General features: G+C 45.8%; 1 protein-coding gene across 1 annotated transcript in view; it reads right to left on the bottom strand.

Moving 5' to 3' along the window:
- The window catches only part of CORO2A (coronin 2A), a 72,802-nt gene that overhangs the window by 32,108 nt on the left and 20,139 nt on the right, over positions 1-20,555 (bottom strand). Inside the window, exons 2-3 of the mRNA XM_063423749.1 lie at positions 5,787-5,987; positions 621-737 (exon numbers count right to left, since the gene is read on the bottom strand). Coding sequence (XP_063279819.1) covers positions 621-737; positions 5,787-5,987 — 318 coding nt within the window. The remainder of the gene's footprint in view (positions 1-620; positions 738-5,786; positions 5,988-20,555) is intronic.

Below are 20,555 nucleotides of genomic sequence, written 5' to 3'. Positions count from 1 at the left end.
ATTACAAGATCTTTTGAAAGTGGCCTTCTAGTAGGAAGATATGAGCTAAATTGTCCCTTACAAACATGACTTGAATCTTTCAATTGCTATAGTGTCTGCATCTTAACCATGCTAACTTCAGCCAAAGCATCCACTGCAGAACTGTATGCAATATGATGCATATATTCCTCACCACACCTGACCCAGCATGACTTTACAGAACAACTGACTGCAGGAACAAGCTCAAACTTGCTCTGTGGGGAATAAATCTGAAAGAGCTGGTCCAGATTATGTTGTGTTGAAGCTTTTATTCTAAAGTAAAGAAAGGGTTTCAAAGAGATTAAACTAGCCATTCTATTTTAAACTCAGATTTTGTTTTTATTACACAAACACACCAAAAAAAGGCACAAGCCCCCACAGAATAGATCTTCCCTATTACACTGATTTGGTATGTCATCTGGAAGGCATCACACAAGGTCTGAACTCAGGAGAAAGAAAGGAATCTTACTCTTACCCGACTTCTTAAATAAGTATCTGCATGCTTTCACATCTCATCCATGAGTTTTTTGTTTCTTTTAACTTCATTCTACAAAAAGCACATTAGCCAGGTACTAACACAGAGTGCAAGGTGGTAAACTTACTGTGGCATCTTCTGAACATGACGCTATTACAAAGTCATTGAATGGGTTCCATTTGATGTCCAGAACATTTCCTTTGTGCCCACATACTTTGGGATAATGTGGGTCAAGCTTGCCAGTCTGGAAAAAAAAATATAATCAAACCTAAGGTGAGCAATGGAATTATAGGACATTTTCAAGGCAGCTCCAGAAAGAAACTTTTTTCTGCTTGTTGAGCTCCAAATGCCCTGGGTGCTCTCTGTCTGTTAAGGATGGGTTTTTGCAGTCCCTGCAGGTCAACTCTTGATGATACCATCATAAAGAACGAAAAGACTGCCCAGGCCTTTCTAAGTGTATGCTGCTGTCAAAAAAATTCTGTGCATGCCTTCATGTGTATTAGAAGACAGTACTGGGTTCAGGCACCGAAATGTAACTTGGAGGAGAAACACCTACGAATGAGATGAATCTTTGACATTTTTAAAGATCTTTTGATGAGAGGACAAACAACAGCAAACTCTCCTTCAAAAGACATTTCCTACAAGCAGCAAAAAAAAAAAAATTGTTTAGGTTTTGGGTTTAGCAAGAAGTTATTTGTGACACAAATTACAAATTACAAAGTTTTACTTTCAGCAAGGTATCTATTTCTCTGTGATGGTGTTTAAATGCAGCCATTTACTGAATTCAGTCAGCATTCTGAGCTCTCAAACAACAACAATAACAAACCCCCCATGTTTAGGTGGCCTCTGCAGTAGTACAAATCCCGCACCAGGTGCCCTGAGGTGTATCGAGAGCCCTGTGCCACGTGGGGGCGGTATTGCATTGAATGAACCCACACTGCCGGAATGGTCTCTGCTAGGAGTCAAGTCTGAATATTTAAATGGTAGAAAGGGTGGAGGTGATTTTATTAACAATGAAGCAACACTTGCCTCCCTCTGTAATAAGCAGGAAAAGTATGGGGAGCCCAATGACCCACCCCCGGCATCAGTTCAAGAGCAAAAGTCACCTAAGAAGGCAGACATGATGGCAAGCTGGTGATGCTTACCAGCTTACTGCTTCCTACCTGGAAGAACTGCAGACCACAATGATTGCAAATGTGCGCTCTCCTAGAAAGCAGACACTTCTGTAGATACACTGCTCCCTACGCCACTCCAGAGGTGGGCCTTAGGAGAGCAGAGCCAAGAGGAATCACTGCTGCCCCTAACCAGGCTGTGGATAGGATATAATTTTCCCAGCTTTTAAATTTTGGGGGGTGTTTTGCAATTTTGAATACAGACCAGGACACCAATGTGTAACCATTCAGGCTTCACTGGAAAGTTTGTTGGATAAACTCAGACTAACCTGCTTTAAACGGAACATCCAAAGGGCTTTGAAATGTAAGATACTGTGTTTTTTAAAACTACAGTCTAAAACAATTCCCTTTTATAATAGCGACAATGCAAAGATATTTAGGAAGGCAGAAGAGAGAAAAAAGGCCTTTAATAAGAAGCACTCCTCCACCCACAGTGTCCTTTTGTAGGCTTCAGAGCTTGGCTTCAAGGTGACAACTAGAAGGGGTGGAGAGCTGGATCCACAGGGATCCCTTGATCCCTAAGGGAACTCTGTCCTTTCACAGAGCTACTTGCCTGTCAGCTCCCTACTCCATTTTGGGAGATTCCCAGGCTGTCCTAAGCCCATTTAGCCTGACCCATCCCTCACGGCTCCCTTACCCCACTCCCACTTCCCCAACAGACTTTGGAAGAGGAGCCCATGTTCTCCCGGCCACCAGTCTCACCTGCCCCATTGCAAGCCCTGGGACAGAGAAGGATTCACTACACATGAACCCCCCAAGAGCCAACAAACATCTTGACATGAAGCTAGAGCTGCTGGTCTCAGATGCACATCTGCACGTGGAAGTGAAGGTCTTCTTTGCTGGAGGAAATTTCATTCTACAGATTAAAAACTGTTTCAATAACTAGATATTTTGTCATTCCATGAAGTGGTACCTGACTCCCACAGTTGCCTGCAGAGCTTGAAAACGAGCCTTTTTCAACCACTCCCTTTCTAAAATTCTAGTGTTTCAAAAAGGCTGGAGGTCTCTGACAAAAATCACTTGTAGTGGAACATCTGTCTAAACACTCCCAGCAGATCTGTTCAGGGTTGATTACTGTGAGGTCAGCCCCACCTCTGAGCCTAAAGGGCACCAGCACAGCGCTCACATACGCATCAGTTACTTAAGGCTGGAGGGGTCATCATTGGTGTCATTTTACAGTCCATGTTCCCAGAGAGAAGGGAGGGGAGTTTGTGTCTAGGAGGTTTGCACTGCCACAGATGTCCTCCCTTTCACACCTGGTGCTGACACATTGAAAGACTCAAGATTGCAGACCTGGGCACAAATAATCTCCTGCCTCTTGGGACCTTGTTCTCACTTTCCTTTTGCTGCAGAAGAAGAGACACATGCAGTCTCAAATGAGACTGGTCATCCGAGAAGGAAAAAGGCAGGACTTCATCTCTCAAAGGAAGGCCACAAAATTTCCCTCCCAGTCAAGATCTTCCCTTGGCATGCTGTGCATCCACAGCCAGGCCACACTGTGGGAAAGCAGTTGATCTCTCAGGTACAGTCACTGAGCTCATGTCTCCCTGAACTTGCAAGATTTACAGTCAGCCTGCCTGTTCTGGGCACCAGGCAGCCCCTGTGGCCACAGCCCCTTCCCTCTCTGTTCAGATGTGGTGTCATTCCACACAGATGTTTCCAGTGGCACATATTCACCAGGATGTCACTGACACACCCTGCAACAGACCATTTCCAAAGTGATGGCAAATATCCACCTAATTTCTTGTAAGGTTGAATGCAAAGGCCTGCTGGAAGGATGGTATCTAGGGCAAAGAACTCATTCTCTACATAACTGCCAATGTCCCCAGCCCTACCTCACCCCCAGGCTCTCGGGGAAGAAGTCTGGCAGAAGGAAAGAAGTGGTATTTATTCAAGGAGAGGTGAGAGAGCTTGGTGTCTGTGACTCAGCAGGAGAGGAGTACAACAAACAAGCAAGGAGGTGCCGTTAGAGCAAAGCTGAGGCTTCATTCCTTAGACAGGCAGCCCCTCTAGGAGAAACACATGCAGAATGAAGTAAAGCAAGCTCTGGAGGGAGGGACAAGAACAGCTCCCTGAACAGGTTGTTCATCCTCTTCAGCAAGCGCAGCCCTCCCTGTCCTGGCTACTATCTCTTGCTTTGACAAAATGTGTGACATCCTTGGGCTCTTGGGCTCTTGGGCTCTTCCTCCACACTTTGTCACACTTAGGATGTGACTGCTTCCCGTGAATCCAGTCCAAAGTAACCACAGTCAGATGTCCATTGTAGGAGGGAAGTACTGTCCCAGACATGTCTCCAGAACAGGCTGCCTTTGATGCCCTGGCAGCCGAGGGCACAAGCCAAGTCTCCAGTACACTGTCTGCCACGGCTCACCTTCACAGGGGGAGATGGCAGCCACAAAAAAAACACACTATCAGAAGCACAAGTCAAAAGTTTCTGATTTGCAGGGGATGGTACCACTTTGGAAGTGAATTAAACAAAACAAAGTAGCTGGTATCAAAGGCCCTGACTCACCCTTCCTTTGGGTGGCTGAGGCTGCTTCATCCCCCAGCATGGGTCAGAAACTGGTATTCAGAGAACAGCTGTGTGAAGCACCTAATTTCCCTGTTCCACAACCAAAGCTTAACCCTCAAGGGACGAACTCCTCTCCATAGCTCCATTTGGAAGTTGTTAATTCTTCCAGACTCATTCAGCATCCAGAACAGTGAGCCCCACATCTGAACTGCAGCAGCATTCACATCTGCTGCTAATGGTCTGCTCCCTGCTCTCCACAATCTCCTTCGCCAAACAAATCAGGAACAGTTGCTCCTTAAACTTCTCCTCACAGCTCTATACATCTTGCTCATTTGCCTTTTTTTCCCAGACTGACTGAGGCCTGAACTGCAAAGCCTTTCCTCACATGAAAGTACTTCACATTTTCACTGACAAACTTTAATTATGCTTTTCTGTATCTTTTTAGTTCTACCATGCCTTTGATTTCTGCATTAAATATTTCAGAACTGGGTGGAGTATCTGAACAGGTGTAAGAAAGAAAAATTACTACAAAGACTAGCCCAGCTGAGAAGAGGTGAGAAGACAGAAAAATTAATAGTAAGCAGTGCAAGCACCTTCAGCTACTTTTGCCACCACTTTGAGAGCTCAGTCCCACACCACACCCCACAGTCAACAGCTGTCTGCCTACAGATGCAGTTCTGTGATAAAGACAAGTTGTTGAGCCTCAACAGACCATCATTGCGGGGGCAGAAGTGACTCAGTCAAGAAAAACAGGGCAGTGGTTAATTTTAGAAGGACAGTCTCTAAACAGCACCAGCATTGAAGGAATGAATTAACAAAGTCCAGAAGGGCCGGAAACTGTGCTAGGTTCTTCAAGCACAACCAGTTCACTTTCATCCTTAGCAAATATATATTGAAAAAGTGGCATTGCAATAACACCATCAATTAACTTTTAATTAAAGGCTGAACTTCTGCCTTTCATCTGTTCTGTCCTGATTCCAGAGAGATCATAATCTCATACCGAAGTTAATCCACATCAGTGCATGCCTAATTTTACTGAAACAATAAACATCAGATGGCCAGCTTCTCCCTCTCATCAGATCCTAAGTCAGGAAAACTCATATACATGGGATTTGTTTCTGAAAGGGAAGCCTTCACAGCATCCATGCTTGAAGTTTATGAGCTTCATTGCCTGATAACTGTGTCTCCGTTCTTTCACAAAGGAGATGGTAGAACAAAACATACCATATTCTCCTTTGGTCACAGCTGAATCCATGTCACTGAAGTACCTTTCTGATTTTGCCCTCTGTATCCACTAAATACTTTTTAATTTACAGCTTTTCCCAGGAGACAAGCATCTGAACAGCACATTACACCAATTATACAAGAGGGGCTAATGAGTTGTAAAATGAAGCAAGGTGTTAGAAATCTGCTAGCAGCAATGCAAGACATGTAAATACACACAATGGCAGGAGTCACCTGCTAGGGCAACTGGGGCCTCTTCCATCATTTTTCAATTTGGGCCACAGAATTAACTGAATATCCTCTGCCACCAAGCTCCCTAGAAAGCCTGTCCCTCCTCCAGCCTCTTGACGTTCCCTCAAAAGCCAGCTGGCGCCGCGGAGCTCACCTGCTTGATGGGAATGACGAGGAAGGCGCCGCCGCCCGCGCACTCGGTCACCACGGCGATGAAGCTGGGGTTGACGGCACAGAAGTGGTTGTCGTGCACGTTGCGCGTGATGGGCACGCAGTCGTAGCACTTGTCCTTGCTGGCGGCCTTGCCATACACGTGGCGGAACTTGGAGCTGCGGTACTGCGGGTGCCACGACATCTGCAAGGAGAGAAACGCAACACCGCGAGGTGTAAGGACAGGCCGTCCCAGCAGGGCTTGCAGAACCCCTCTGCCCAGCATAGGCTCAGCCTCCCCACTTGGGCTGCTCAGACCAAGCCTCAGCCAGCAAGCTGTAGACGCGGTTTTCTCTGGTGTTCGCCCCCTTGCCATAACCTTGTTGCACATCTCTGATGGAGAGAGGAGTGTGGGGAAGAAGTGACAGCTCTCAGCATCACCAGCCAGCTGGGCTATGCATGTTCCCAGCAGTCTCTATCGCTGGGGCAGGGCCACATGACAGCAAGTTTAAGAGAAGGTGAATTCTGGTACGACAGAGTTCAGAAGGCATGAAAAATACAACATCTTGAGTAAGGAAAGCAGGAAAGATGATGAGTGAACAAGCCAGTCTGGATACATGCTTTGTTTAGCCCTCAGGTGGTTCAAGACCAAAACCCATTCTAAATGTTGCTCACATGAATGGAAAAAAAAGAAGTCTGATAGATCATAGGAATAGTTACAGTCACCTGTTGATGTTTTTTCCACAGACAATTATGTTCTGCGTGTCTGGTTTATAACTTCACTACAGCCCTCTGACAGAGAGCATTTTAAATGGTGTTTAAATTACACATAAAGCATGCTAAACACAAGAATCCCTTCTCACATAGAGCGCAGTGAGGCTTAATGGAACTGATGTAACTGATTTCATAAAATCATAGAGTCACAAAGTCATAACATGGTTTGGGTTGGAAGGAACCTTGAAGACCATCTAGTTCCTATCCTCCTGACATGGTCAGGGACACCTCCCACTAGACCAGGTTGCTCAAGACCTTATCCAAACTAGCCTCAAGTACTGTCAGAGATGGAGCATCCACAGCTTTTCTGGGCAACCTGTTCCAGTATCTCACCACCCTCACAGTAAAGATTTTCTGCCTAATAGCTAATCTAAATTTCCCCTCTTTCAGTTTGTATGCATTAGTCCTTGTCCTACCACTACACTTCCTGAAGAAGAGTCATTCTCCACCTTCCCTGTAGAACCTTTCAGGTACTGGAATGTTGCTATGAGGTTTCCCCACAGCCTTCTCTTCTCCAGGCTGAGCAGCCCCAATTTTCTCAGCCTGTCTTCACAGGAGAGGTGCTCCAGTCCTTTTAGCAACTTCACGGCCTTCCTCTGGACTTGCTCCATGTCATTATTATGTTGGGGGCACCAGAACTGTACACACTGTTTCAGGTGGGGTCTCACTGGAAGATTTGGGCTGTGAACATACTAGGACACAAGTTCTATTTCCTGCCTCCTCCCAGTTCTGCTGACACAGCTCAGAGCCATCCCTACCACGGACAAACACACATGCCTGTAACTGGCAGATCACCAGTTGCTTTCATAGTCATCTTTGTTGCTCTCTTTTACCTTAGCATGTTTTACCTATGTTAACTCTGATTTCTCTATAATTTTAGCTGAATAAATCTCTTCTGCAGAAAACATTAGGTGCAAGGGATCTTTTATACAGTGAAAGCTATCCGTGCCAAACAAAAATGAAGAAATGCAAGTTATTTGAAAAAGCAAGCAGCAATCCTGAAAGCTGATCTTGGAAGAAGGGATGTCCACAAGCAGAAAGCAAGCTGAGGTTGGTTGTATGCAACTGGCTAGTTCCCCAAACAGCCCCAGAGGTGCAGTGTTCTCAAACAATTTCATGCTCATTACACTCTTAGTGGTTAAGTTTACTCACATGGTGCAAGGGAGTGGAAATCACTGTACTGTCCAGCAGTAGGCATCCTCCTTCTTACAGCAGGACTATTGTCTTTCCAAAAGGAACTAAGTTGCCTGGCTGCAGGGAGATTCTAGCTACACTGCTCTTGAGTTATGAGAGAGATGTGTGGTCTGAAGTTTCAAGCCTCTTCTGGAGAAAGGAGTCACCAAGAACACAGGAGAAATTATTGAGAAAGCCAGGACTCTTCACATAGAGAAGCTCAGAAAGATCCTATCAATGCATTCCAATACCTCAGAAAAGGTAGCAGAGAAGAGAGAATCAGACTCTCCTCAGCAGTGCCCAGCAACTGGACAAGAAGCAATGGGTACAAACTGAAACTCAGAAAACTCCATTTATATGCAATGAAACACATTTTCTCTATGAGGGTTGTCCAACACTGGCACACAGGTTGCCCAAAATATTACGGAGTCTCCATCCTAGGAGCTATGGTCCTGAGCAACTTTTCTAGTTGACACTGCTTTGAAAAGGACTGGACTAGATGATCTCAAGGGAGCACTTCCAACCTCAACTGTTCCGTGATTCTGTGATTTTAGGACCTCTGGATCTCAGCCATGTGTATCTTGTACTGCCCTAAAAATGCCACTGCCAGCACACCAAGGTGCACACCCACACAGGCAGACTTTCAACCCAATAAACCTGAAGTGTGCCTTGCAGGTTCACCTTTCTCACCTGTTTCTCTGACAGGAAGTGATGACAACGCATTTCTTCCTCATTCATAAAATCTGCTGTTTGGACAGGCAACCATTTCAAAAAAGTGCAAAAAGCAACTGGTATAAGGAATGGGGGGGAGGGGAAGAAAGTGATGAAAAATATAGCAATGTTTTGTCAGTATGACAGGACTGCTTTTACATAGCAAGGACTAGCACTATCATGTCCAAATAATTTAAAGACATATTTTTGCATTTTATAATGACGGAAAAATAAGTGTTTTACACGCTTCCTTAACAATATGCTTTCCCTGAATGTTTTTGGACTAACAGCATTAGCTTTCTCCCTGCACTGGAGGGTTGGCCAGAGTGTAGAGGGTCTCTCCTTGCACAGCCACGTTTGAGCTGTGTGAGCCCGTACGGGCAGGGCCCCAAGGACCTGGAAATCATGTGTGTGCAGCACTGGGCAAGGCCTGAAGCCAGAGCTGAGGGATCTCCAGCTCACCTCACTGCTTGTGGGACAGCAAGATGCCAGGGTGCCCACAGCAGGGGCATGCAGATCACCCACGCACAGTGGGCAGCACACATGGACAGCATATTTTGAGAGGCTGCTGGGACTGAGGTCTGGGTCTTGTCTCTGGTCAGAGGCAGAAGACCTCCCTCACTTGCTGCTCAAGCCTCTGGTGCCACCACGTAGACTGATCCTGGACTGACAAAAGGATAAAAGTGACTGATGAAGGGATCACTGACCCTCTGCCTGGGTAGCACAGAGACCTTTGCATCCTGGAGAAAGAGGGAAGGCAGCATAGCCTTTGCAATCCAGGAATCGACCTCTTGCTTTCCCTCCTCGTCATCCTCACTTAATTCCCAGTATTTCCAGCCTTGCTGTGCAGGAACGGAGAACTGGGATGGAGGCAAATAGTGCATATTATACTCCTGTTCATGTATTTCTAATCATACAGCTGATGTAAACACTGTGCTTAGCAATGTCCTCTCACTCAGCTCTCAGGTACCAAATCGTGGGACCTTGTACCACCTCTCCCAGTAAAGAACACTAAGTAGATCTTTTCCTGAATCTGTCAAGTGTTCCTGAAGTACAAAGATCTCTACAAGCTCTTCTCAGACCTCTGCTTACCAGGCTGGATACCATCTTTTTCAGGCTGGACAGTGTTTCCAGACAGCTTCTGCCTATTAAGATGTGCAACCCTAGCACTGGAAACACTTCATGAAACACTTCATTATTTCATGAAAGAATACGTAGTACTTCACACAAAATAAAGTAAAATACATCCATTTGCTTTGGAATTCCTCACTGTTGGCATAAGGAGAGAAAGTAGCTCCTCTGCCTCTGTAAACAGGATAATAGGAGTGCATAGTAGTGGTTGCATATAGTGCAACTATCGGAGATTTGGCAAGGACACACAGTTTAAAATTATTTCTGTAGCCTCTCACTGTAGGCATTCCTGGGTCTTGACTCCAAAAAAATGAATGTAATATGGACTACTCTGAAAGGCAGAGGAAACTTCATGAAAGCTTGATGCAGCAAGTGCAGTCAGCAATAGATCACAGAAGAAGAGCAGAAGGGAATCAACTAAGAATCTGCTCCTTTGTTATCTTTTTTACATTTTTTAAGACAGAGCTCAGCAGCTGGGTCTGAAATTACAAGACCAAAATGCAAAGCCATAGCAAAACTCAGCCCAGTGCTCAGAAGGAGGGAATTTTCTTTTTGGCACCTGAAAGAGTGCCTAGAAAACCACTGAGGTATTTTGATACCCTCAAGCACAGCCTACTCAGCTCTTTGGTGCTTACCAAACACGACCATTGAAATGGTTATGTGACCTCTACAGAACAGGTAGTTAAAGACTGAGACTCCTGTTCCACCACTTGTGTTTAGAAATACAATGCAGTAGCACTGAAGGCACTTTGCTCTGCTTGAGCTCTTGCTCTTTTACACAGCAGTTTATGAAAAGTTAGCTTTTCATGACTCACCTGCAAAACATGACTGCAAATGTCTTAGCTCCTGCCAAAGGAGTGAGCTCCTAGAAGGGTTGTGAAGCCTAGGGATGCCTGCTGCACTTCAATGTGTTCTTAGGAGAGCCATTCTGTGGTATATTTACTGCTTCAGAGGAAATGTCGAACCAAACAAACAGGCACATGCCTGTACAGCTGACTGAACATGTGCTTCACCGTAGCCCAGCATTTTCCCAGTTTTCCTACTGCATCCCACTTATCCTAGGATTGCAGATTTGCCTGCACCATTGCATTGGTTTTGCATGGCCTGGTTTTGATAGCAAGGGGCTACAGGGGTGGCCTCTGTGAGAAGGTGCTGGAAGCTTCTTCCATCCCCAGCAGAGCCAATCCCTGGTGCCTCCAGAGATGGATGTGCTGCTGGCCAAGGCTGGACCAATTAGAAGTGATGGTAACTCCTCTGTGATAACATATTTAAGAAGAATTCAAAACAACAAGGGGTTGTGCAGTTTTAATTGCAATCAGAGATGAGCAGAGAGAGAAGATATGAGAAGAACAGATCTGCAAACATCAAGATCAGTGGAAAAGAAGTGGCAGGAGGTGCTCCAGGCACTGAAGCTGAGATTCCCCTGCAGCCCATGGGGATCCAGGGGGATGCAGAGATCCACCCACAGCCCATGGAGGTGCCCATGCCAGAGCAGGTGCCACAGCCTGGAGGAGGCTGTGATCCAGTGGGAGACCCGTGGAGAGAAGGGCCCTGCTCCCAGGCTGGAGCAGCCTGTCCTTGGAGGATTGCATGCCATGGAAAAGGGACCCACACTGCAGCATTTTGAGGGGGACTGGTGTCCATGAGATGGAGTCACATCAGAGAAGCTCATGGAGGACTGTCTCCTGTGGGAGGGGTCCCAGGGTGCAGCAGGAGGACTCCTCTTCCTGAGCAGTGGGAGCATCCTCAGGTGATGGACTGACCATGACCCCCACTCCCTGTCTCCTTCCACTGCTAGGGTAGGAGAAAGAGCTGGAAGGAGGGAGGGGTGGGGGGAGGGTGTGTTTAGGGGTTTATTTTAGTTCTCATTATCCTGCTCTGATTTTGTTAGTAACAAATTCACTTTGTGTCTCTAAGTTGAGCCCATTTTCCTGAGATGCTATTTGATGAATGACCACTGGTCATTCCTTAATCTCAACCCAGGAACCCTTCATCAAATTTTCTTTCCTGTCCAGCTGCAGAGAGGAGTGAGTGAGCAGCTTTAGTGGGTGCCTGGCATCTGGCCTGGGTTAACCTACTACAAACATGCACGACGTTTGTGAATTCTGGATGAATTTATCTTGGACAAAATCCTGGACAAAATAACCACATGGAAAAAGTGAAATGCATTTGAGGAAATCCAGATATATGGTAGCTTAATCCAGATCAAACTGAGAGTATCCCCTATTCTGGCGCTACAGTATTTTGTGGAAGACTCATAGCAGCAGAGTCAGCCCCAATAGTGTAAAAAATCAAATCATTGTCAAGATTTTATTCTACCATTTCTCATCTTTTATATCCTTTGTGTTTTTTATATTCCTGGCAGTGCCAGGAGCAGACCAGGAAATTATTTTCCTTACATCCTGGGAAAGGCCTGAAAGAAGATTGATGGGCACCTTATCTCCTACAAATACCAGTCCTTGGGTGCGGCTGCACACACTGCTAGGAGGTGACCTCTCCAGCACACAGCTCTGGACTGCTTGTGGTCTGGCACCTTCAGCCCCATCCACAAGCTGATTTCTCTGAATCTGAGCAGAAAATTAATGTCGGGGGAGGATAGGAATTATGAAAACACAAGCAAACAAACAAGCAAAAGACGACAATAACCAATCGCAAAACCCTTCCAAAAAACAGAACAAGGCACTTGAGCAGAATCAGATCATAAAAAGTATCTGATCTAGGTTAAAAAGAGCACAAAAGATAGGGGTCACATCACATCTGGAAGGAGGGGAATTGGAGTGTTTTGGCAGCAATGAGATCTCTCACTCTGCTCACCCAGGGAACCACAGCTGGACAGTGTGACCATGTCACCCCAGGAAAGAAGCAGCTATGAAGCAGAGCTTGCCTCTTTCCCCTGTGAATAGACAGGCACATCTCCAGCTGTGATGGCACCAGAAGACTTGGCAGCCAGGACTTCTGTACGTCCCGCTGCTGATTGCCAGGAAGGTGAGTCATTTTCTACTTCCCAGGTGCACAGAGCAGGACTGTCAGGTAGTGGGCCCAAACATACCAGACGAACCCCAAGAGCTCGGCATCGTGACTCTTTCGGAGCCAAGAATGTTTGCTGCCACCCATCCCAACTCAACAATGACCTTAGTGTTGGTGACAAATTTTCACTGACTTTATTATACAAGGGGAAAGGCTGAGCACCCCCACCATTTACCAACATGGATGTTGCCCATGTATTTTCTTCCCTTCCAGGCACATTCCCTACTCTGAAAATACAAGCAAGAAATGGGGCAGACTGGCGTTGTGCTGAAGTACCAAGTCATGGCATGAGTTGTCTGTATTTCCAGGAGAGAAATGACATGTATTAGGTGTCAGGTATTTCAGCAGACAAGAGGATGCTGTATACTGTGTGCTCGTGCTCCACTCCACTGGGTTGCACCGGGATTTCTGTTCAGATTGTGCTTCAGTCACCATGAACACTAGACAAAAGACCTCAGCTTGGCCACTGCTCTTGAGGACATGCCAGAGAGTCAGAGGAGAGTTTGGAGCAGAGCTGTATCTACCAGTGATCAGAGGTACGAGATCTGCTAAAAAATTTGTGGTGGAGATGAAGGAGGGAAGCCATGACAGCAGGCTTCAAACTCCAAACACAGAACAAGTTGGTACAAAGAGGATATAAATCATCTGCTCTCAAAGTCTAGGGAAGACCAGACAGTCAAAAGGCATGTGTTTTAACTGCATCAAAGAAGTTTCCAATTAGGCAGCAGCAAAACTTTTATCAGTCATAGGAGTGGGAGAGAGAATGGCATTAATCTCTCCTGGCATTTCCTAGGCAGATTTAATAAAAGCCTAGCAGTAACAACAGAGCTACAGCTGCTCCTGATTTGGACAGAAAACAGACTCACAGAGATGGAAGAGAAATCAGATAATAATTTTAATTTCATGTGCAATAAGTCTGCTATGTCCGGAGTGTGGCAGGGCTATACACCCACTCACCCGGCTGCACTAACCCACTCAGAAGTGCACCCAGTATCTCCATTTTAAGCAATTTTCAGTTGCAGTACTTAATGCCAAAATTTCAAATTTTAACATCCAGGGACAAAGCAGCTGAACCAGATATAGCTACTTGAGAACAATTTGCTTCATTATGGTACCAAGAGCTGAGTTGCAATTAAAGCTGTTTAGCAACAGCCATGATTCCAACCACTAACTGGCCAGAGTAGCTCCTTCCAAAGATATCACTCTTTACTATTAAGAGTGGTGTAATGGTAGATGAAAGCCAATATAATGGTAGACAAAAGTCAAAAGTTCAATTTCAGTTTGTTTGTCAGATGCAGAGTTTGAGCTGAAACCTTTTCCACTGCATTCTAAAAACAAGTAGGGCCTCTTTCCTTGAGGTTAATCTCAGCAACTCTGTGAGACGGCAAAAAGGAGTCCTTGTAGAAGGACAAGACCACCCCATCCAGATATAGACTTGAAGATAATGGTGAGCAAAAGGGGTGGCACTTTCAAAAGCAGAGATCACATGACATCATGGTGAAGAAAGGAAATGGATACATAAAAGCATTCAAAGTGGTACTGTTGCCATGAGGTTTTTTCCTAGTTTGCCGAGCGTTCATGTTGAAGGAGAAACATGCAGTTTCTCGCGCTCATTAAAGTAAACACTGGCCATGTTTTGCTAACTGTCTTTGTTTACATATTTCTAGGTGGGAGGAGAAAGGTGATTGACAGTTGGCTTGGCCAATGTGGATTGGGAGGTGGGAATTCCATCCTGCAATCCACGGGCCTCATAGGAAATGTATAAGAGTGGGTTTTTGTAAATAAAGTTGTCTTCCTGCCCTGCATGCTCTGAACCCAGAACTGTGTCCTGAGTCTCTCTCTGGTCAGGCCCCGCGGTGATATGGTATAAAACGCACCTGGGCAACTCAAAGGAGCTGAACAAGTCCAGTGGGCTTAGGAAATTTCTGCTCTTGGCAAAGCCACATGGAGCTCCTTCAGGAAGGTGTCTGAGGTCTCTGGCACCAGAAAGGTTTTCAAGCTAACCAGGCTGGAAATCACCTTCCTGTTTGCAGAGAGCTGTCCTCCATGCCCAGAGCTGCCCATGGCCCATCCCAGCACCCATCTCCTGTGGGACCTGGCTCCAGACATGAACTACACCCTCTCTGCACCCCTGGCACAGCAGGGTCCTGCCAGCACCCAGCATGCATGCACATACCAAGCATCCAGCAAGGCACAAGTCCTTGACCCCTTCTGCTCCCCCCTGCCAACACTTGTCACTGTTCCACTGATTCAGGGCTGTGAAGGGAGGAGGCTCACAGCTGACTCCAGTGACACAAACAGGCATTCTACTCCATCACCAGAGCCTTTTTTACAAGTTTCGTACAAACTAAGCCTGTGCAAGCACAAGATCACTGCCTGTAGAGCATCACATTAGATGAGTCTTTTAAGTCTCTCACAAGACTGTCTTGGCTTGGAAGTAGGGCACATGAAGGCTGTGTGGATTGCAGAAGCACACTCAAGCCAATGCAGTATTTTTAGTCCAAATAACAGTTTGTAAATTCTAACAGAAAGCTCTCCAGCTCTGCCTGCCTTCAGGTAAGCAACAGAGGGACAGGCTGCCTGTCTCTGCTCCTGGATCATATGGGCCATTCACTGAGGAGTTGGATTTGATGACCCCTGAGGGTGCCTTGCAACTCAGAACATTCTGTGAAATCTGTGAAACACTATTGCAGCAAGCAAAGAACAGACAGAGCTGTTTAAGAGACCAGAATCTGGCACAGTATGTCCTGGAGACAACCTTGTACCCTTTCCCAATCCAACCCACAATGATATGCTCACACTCCCCAGAACACCTGGGCTCGGAGCCTTCCAGTACACATGGTGCACAATGGTTCCATTGCACAGATCCATCACGTGCAGGTGCGTGTCCCATGCCCAACAATTGTTTTCTGTTTTCTTGTGCTGAACACCTCTGAGCAGAGTAGAAACATGTGCCAATGAATTAATAATGGTTGTGCATGCTTCACGCTCCCCCAGCTCATGCAAGAAGTCTCCCCTCTCCTCGAGAGCTGTTCTCCCCACGGCCGGTGTTGTACTCCTGCACAAAAGCTCCCCTGGCATCGGGAGACACAAGCTGAAATCCAGCCAAACCTCTGGAGACATAGTCCCAGTGCCTTCCAGGGGAAAGCACATAACATGAGAGTCTACCAAAAAAACTTTTAAGTACTGTTTTACACTGTTCATAGGCAGGTTTCCAAATTCTGCCTATACCTCTTACTTGCCATCTGAAAAGGACTTCAGATGTTCAGGTGATCTAGCCTGATAAGTAGGATTCTCTTTCTCCTGTGTCCTTACTGCCAGGGAATCAAGAGAATTTAAAGTTCTGAAAGACTTTTCAGAGGTCTCAATCCCTTGAAAGTTAGAGGTAATTTGAAAAGCAGAGACCAACAGAGAAAAAATACGCTCTGCCTCATTCCTTCTCTTGTATGCAGGGTCAAAAGAGACAAAAAGGGGAGAAAAGAAACAAATGCTAATAAAAGGGGATTTTGAAAGTTACAATGAACATTTCAATCTCAAATGCCATTAAAACTTCATTTCCCTTTTTACCTTCTTCTTTGGAACACTAAAATTGCATTGCATTAGTAGTGCCTCTTCCCTTTCAGCCTAATCATTTTTAAGTGATGTTTCTATGGCATTAAAACCCATAGGGGCAGCCTTGTAAGTCTTTTGAGAGAACTGTTTGCAAGCATCCAAGCAGAAGACACAAGAGATTCAAACTTCCAACCTCATGCAAAAAAAAGCAGATGGAAAGTGGCACAAGGATATACAGCTAGAAAACTCTTGAGAAGATACACTCCTCTTCCCAGTTCTCTACCACCAGTCTATGAAATAAAATCTTTACCTGTACTCAGCTCCAAGTAATGAAATCAAACAGAAGTAAGAACCACTCTCATTCCCAGAATCTGCCTAGATCCATTATTTTCTCTGGTCCCTTCTCACCTTCTTTGTTGAAATCATCCACCATTTCATCCATCTTATCCTTCTCCTGTTCACCTAAAATCTCTCTCCTCCCCTCCTCCTTTCTTCTACACTGCTTATTCTCTCAAAATCCATTCTTCCCCATCCAAAAATGAGTAAGGTAACTTGGTGCCAAAAGGTAAGAAGAGTCACTCTGGGGGACTCAAAAAGCCCTTTCAGCTATCTTGTCTCTGCAATGACACATAATGCTTACATCCAGATGACAAGAAAAGGATGTACATGAAGTCAGCTTCAGTACTGCACCACACTGAACACCAAGCTATGTATTGGAAATAGGGAATACATCCTCATCCCCAGTACCCCAGGACTTGTAGAAAGGAAACAGTTAAACACATCATTTAAAATAAGGCATTTAATATGTCATGAAATACTGCTTGCTTTCTGCCTGAGAGCCAGTTACATGCATTGTAAATTACATGACATGGCTCCATACAGAGCAAACTGTACCAGAGGGCTTTGTAGAAAGCACTTCCTGTCTCCTCACTCTGCTTTCCCCACAACAGGCTTATGTTGAAGCAGGAAGAAACATGCTACTTGCTGCCAAACCAGGCTTCTGCATTCTTCACACAGGCACAGGGTTCTGGTTTCAGTGTCTCTCTGCTTTAAGCAGACCATTGTCCCCTCTCCTGGTCAGAGACGTGTGATTCTTGCTGCATCTTGCTTCCTGACAAATCTTGGCAGAGGAATATCTGCTAAGCAGGCTGCTCCAAAACTTTTTGCTCTTACCTAGCCAGCATCAGGGCACAGCTCTGATAGGGAAACAGTGCAGTGCAGTGCAGTACACACCTCACAGCAGCAAGGTTAATATGTCTTACGCATCCAGCAGAAGACATCTGTCACCTGCATGGGACACACTAGCAAGACTATACAAGCACCTTCACCTCCACACAGCTGGACTGGGACAGTTCTGGCAAACACAAATACATCACATAATTTTATTTACTCTGAATAATGCTATTAATGCTTCTTTCACAGGGCAAAGATCTCTCTCCCCAGGACCTGGTACTGCAACCCTGCCCCTGTGGTTAAGCAAAAGCATTCAAAGAGACAGGCATTGAAAAAAACAGCGTGCAGAGGTACTTCTCACTTCCAGACAGCTTTAAAACCTTCAACCTTACAGTGCTCCAAATGCATTCCTCACCCTTTCTTCTTGCCTTAAGCAGAGAAAGAGCTCCTGGCTGCAACCCTGACAGGAGCACAGTGATCACAAGGCAAGGAAGCAATGAGAAAGGTGTCTGTTTGTTGTGCTAGTCTGCAGGTGCCCCTGCAGCAATCAGTGCAATTTCTCATCCCATGTGTCCTCATTTGCCACCAGCTATCATGGAAATCAGAAGGGCTTCATTAGAAACAGCAGAGTGGGAAACACATCAGTCTTGCTAAATCAAGTATTGTAGTAAGGTGTAGTTTTCTTCAAGTAGCATGCACTCATCCCAAAAAGGTTTTGGAAGACAGGACAGACTTGTGCAAACACAGACCAGGCTCAGGCATGAGCAGTCAGCCCACTGAAGAACAGTCCAATCATCATTTGTTCATCCCCACCAATATCAGTCCCAGGTGATTTAACCAGACCTTATCCTGATCCCATTCTCCTCTTTTCCCTTTTATCTGAAGCAGCAGTGACAGCTTTATCACACGTGCAAGTTAACTTTGTGGCTAAGAGGAAGGCCATCCTCAGTGTCAAACCAGTATGGCTGCAGCTTTCTCCAGCTGCACCTCGCAAACTCCCAGAAGGAAGACTCCCTCACTCTCCTGATGCCCTGCACCACCTCCCCTAGGCTGACCTACCCTCACAGACTTCTGCCCATGCTCTCCATGCATGACCTGGAGAACCAGCAGAGCAGGGAGTACTTTCAGGAGCAGGGAGTACATCTCTTGTTTCCAGAGAGGACCTGCCAGCAGCCAGAGGGAAGCCAGTGGGGTTGGGCTTGTGACTCTCTCAGTCACAGAGTTACTAATTACATGTGTGTACTCCAAAATACCAAAACACCTATGCACCACCAGGCAGGTGGGGAGGCAGTCACTGGTTTGCAGCCTGCTAAGAAACTACAGGAGACCCCTCAAAACAGCAAGGGAATTACTGCACTGCCAGGCTGGTAGAAGAGCGGGTGGAGGCTTTGAGAAGACATCCTTTTGCTTTGTTGGTCTGACACAACCATCACCTCAACCTACTAGCAGCTCTTGCTTCCCTGTGAGGAAGGTCTTTATCATGAAGGCAAATACTCCTCTCTCCTGTCCCCTCCTGCTTGGTGACAACTTGTTAGATCTTCCCATGAGAATGTACATCAACAAATCAATGCCAAGCCCTCAATACAGCCATCCAAACTTTGTGCTGAAAGGGTCATGCTGTCCCTTCTCATTTTAAGCATTCCTTTTCTTGGGTTGTGAAAGCTTTTGGATAAGGCTGTGTGAAATACACTGCTGTCCCTATGGAGAAAATATTGCTAAGAACTGATCTTGGAGACAAGCATTTAACAAATTATCTGTTCCAACACCTGGCAATGGTACACCATGGACCACTTTCCAGTCTTTTGGCACTGAGGAGGCTGCTCAGTGGTGCACTAGGAAGATCCAGGTACCACAACAGATCTCCAGCTTTTCAGCTCCTTTCTTAAAGAAAATGTGCAACTTTTATTTTGCCCGGAGAAGGCAGAAAGTATAAATGCTAACTGTAACTCTGTTCTGTCTCAAAGTAGTTCCAAGCACAAATGAGGAAGTTTGTTGCAAAGGGGCACTAGAAAAAGCAGGAGAAACACTGAGAAGAGGCATTGAATGCCTTCTTCACCTCAGCCTTTACTGCTAAGATCAACCTTCAGGCACCCTGGCACTCTGAGAGATCCAGAAAATACAAAGCAAGGAAGACTGACTCTTGTTGGAGGAAGATGAGGTCAGGGAACATTTAAACAAATTGGATATGGACAAGGGCCTGATGGAATGGACCCACAGGAGCTGAGGAAGCTGGCCTTGTTGTTGTAAGGTCATTCCTGGTTTTCTTTGAAAGCTCATGGCAATGGGGTATTGTCCCTGAGGACTGGAAGAACGTGTCAGCCTTACCTTCACAAGGGCAAGACAGAGGATCTGGGGAACCGCAGGCTGCTCAGCCTGAGTTTGAGTTAAATGTAAAAAAGAACTTTTAGACTCTGAGGATGGTCACACACTCTGCCCGTCTCAGACGAGTTGCTGAGAGAGGCCATGGAGTTATAGAGACACTCAAAACCCAACTAGACAACACCCTGAAACTGCTCTGAGATGGCAATTGGACTAGGTGAACTCCAGGGTGCCTCCACCCTCAGCCATGCTGTGACCCTGTGAAATGTGCTCTGATCTCTTGGGTGAGGATCCTGAGCAAGTACAGTGAACGTAGACCAGAACTTTCAACAGCAGTGAAGAAGATGGGAGATATCTCTGCTACACAACCCTGCCTGTGAGGGAGGGACTTGTCACATGGGCCATGCTAAGGGGAAGGAAAACAAGCAGCAACTCAAACAAATGACATAAAGCAATGAAAATAGCTGGACCTCAGTGTAAACTCTCTCATTCAAGACCAACTACACGAGGAACAGGCAGATGAGAAGGTTTTCTGGAGAGGGAAAAGGAGAATGACATGAAAGCAGTAAAAAGTGGGACGTGGTAGTTACACAGATAAAAATGGGAAAGATGGAGAGCCACCCCAGCTTTTGTAAGCCCTTGCTAGGCTTCACAAGCCAAACTGCATTAACAAAACCCAAAATCACCATGACACAGTATATTCAGATTCCAGTACTGTGACAGTTCCTCACCACAGCATGAGGTTATCACGAAGGTCCTCAAATGGGTAAGTGGTTTGTGAAAAATGGGTAACACCTACATTTGTGTATTACAGCCTTAAGTTCAAAAGAGACCTTCACCAGCCTGTTTACACACCCACATGTCCTCCAGGAAGCATAAATTCATGGAACAAAAGCAGATCATCACAGGTCTT

This window comes from Prinia subflava, chromosome Z (assembly GCF_021018805.1).
Source record: "Prinia subflava isolate CZ2003 ecotype Zambia chromosome Z, Cam_Psub_1.2, whole genome shotgun sequence".
Taxonomy (NCBI): domain Eukaryota; kingdom Metazoa; phylum Chordata; class Aves; order Passeriformes; family Cisticolidae; genus Prinia; species Prinia subflava.
This window is presented reverse-complemented; position numbering and strand designations above follow the sequence as displayed.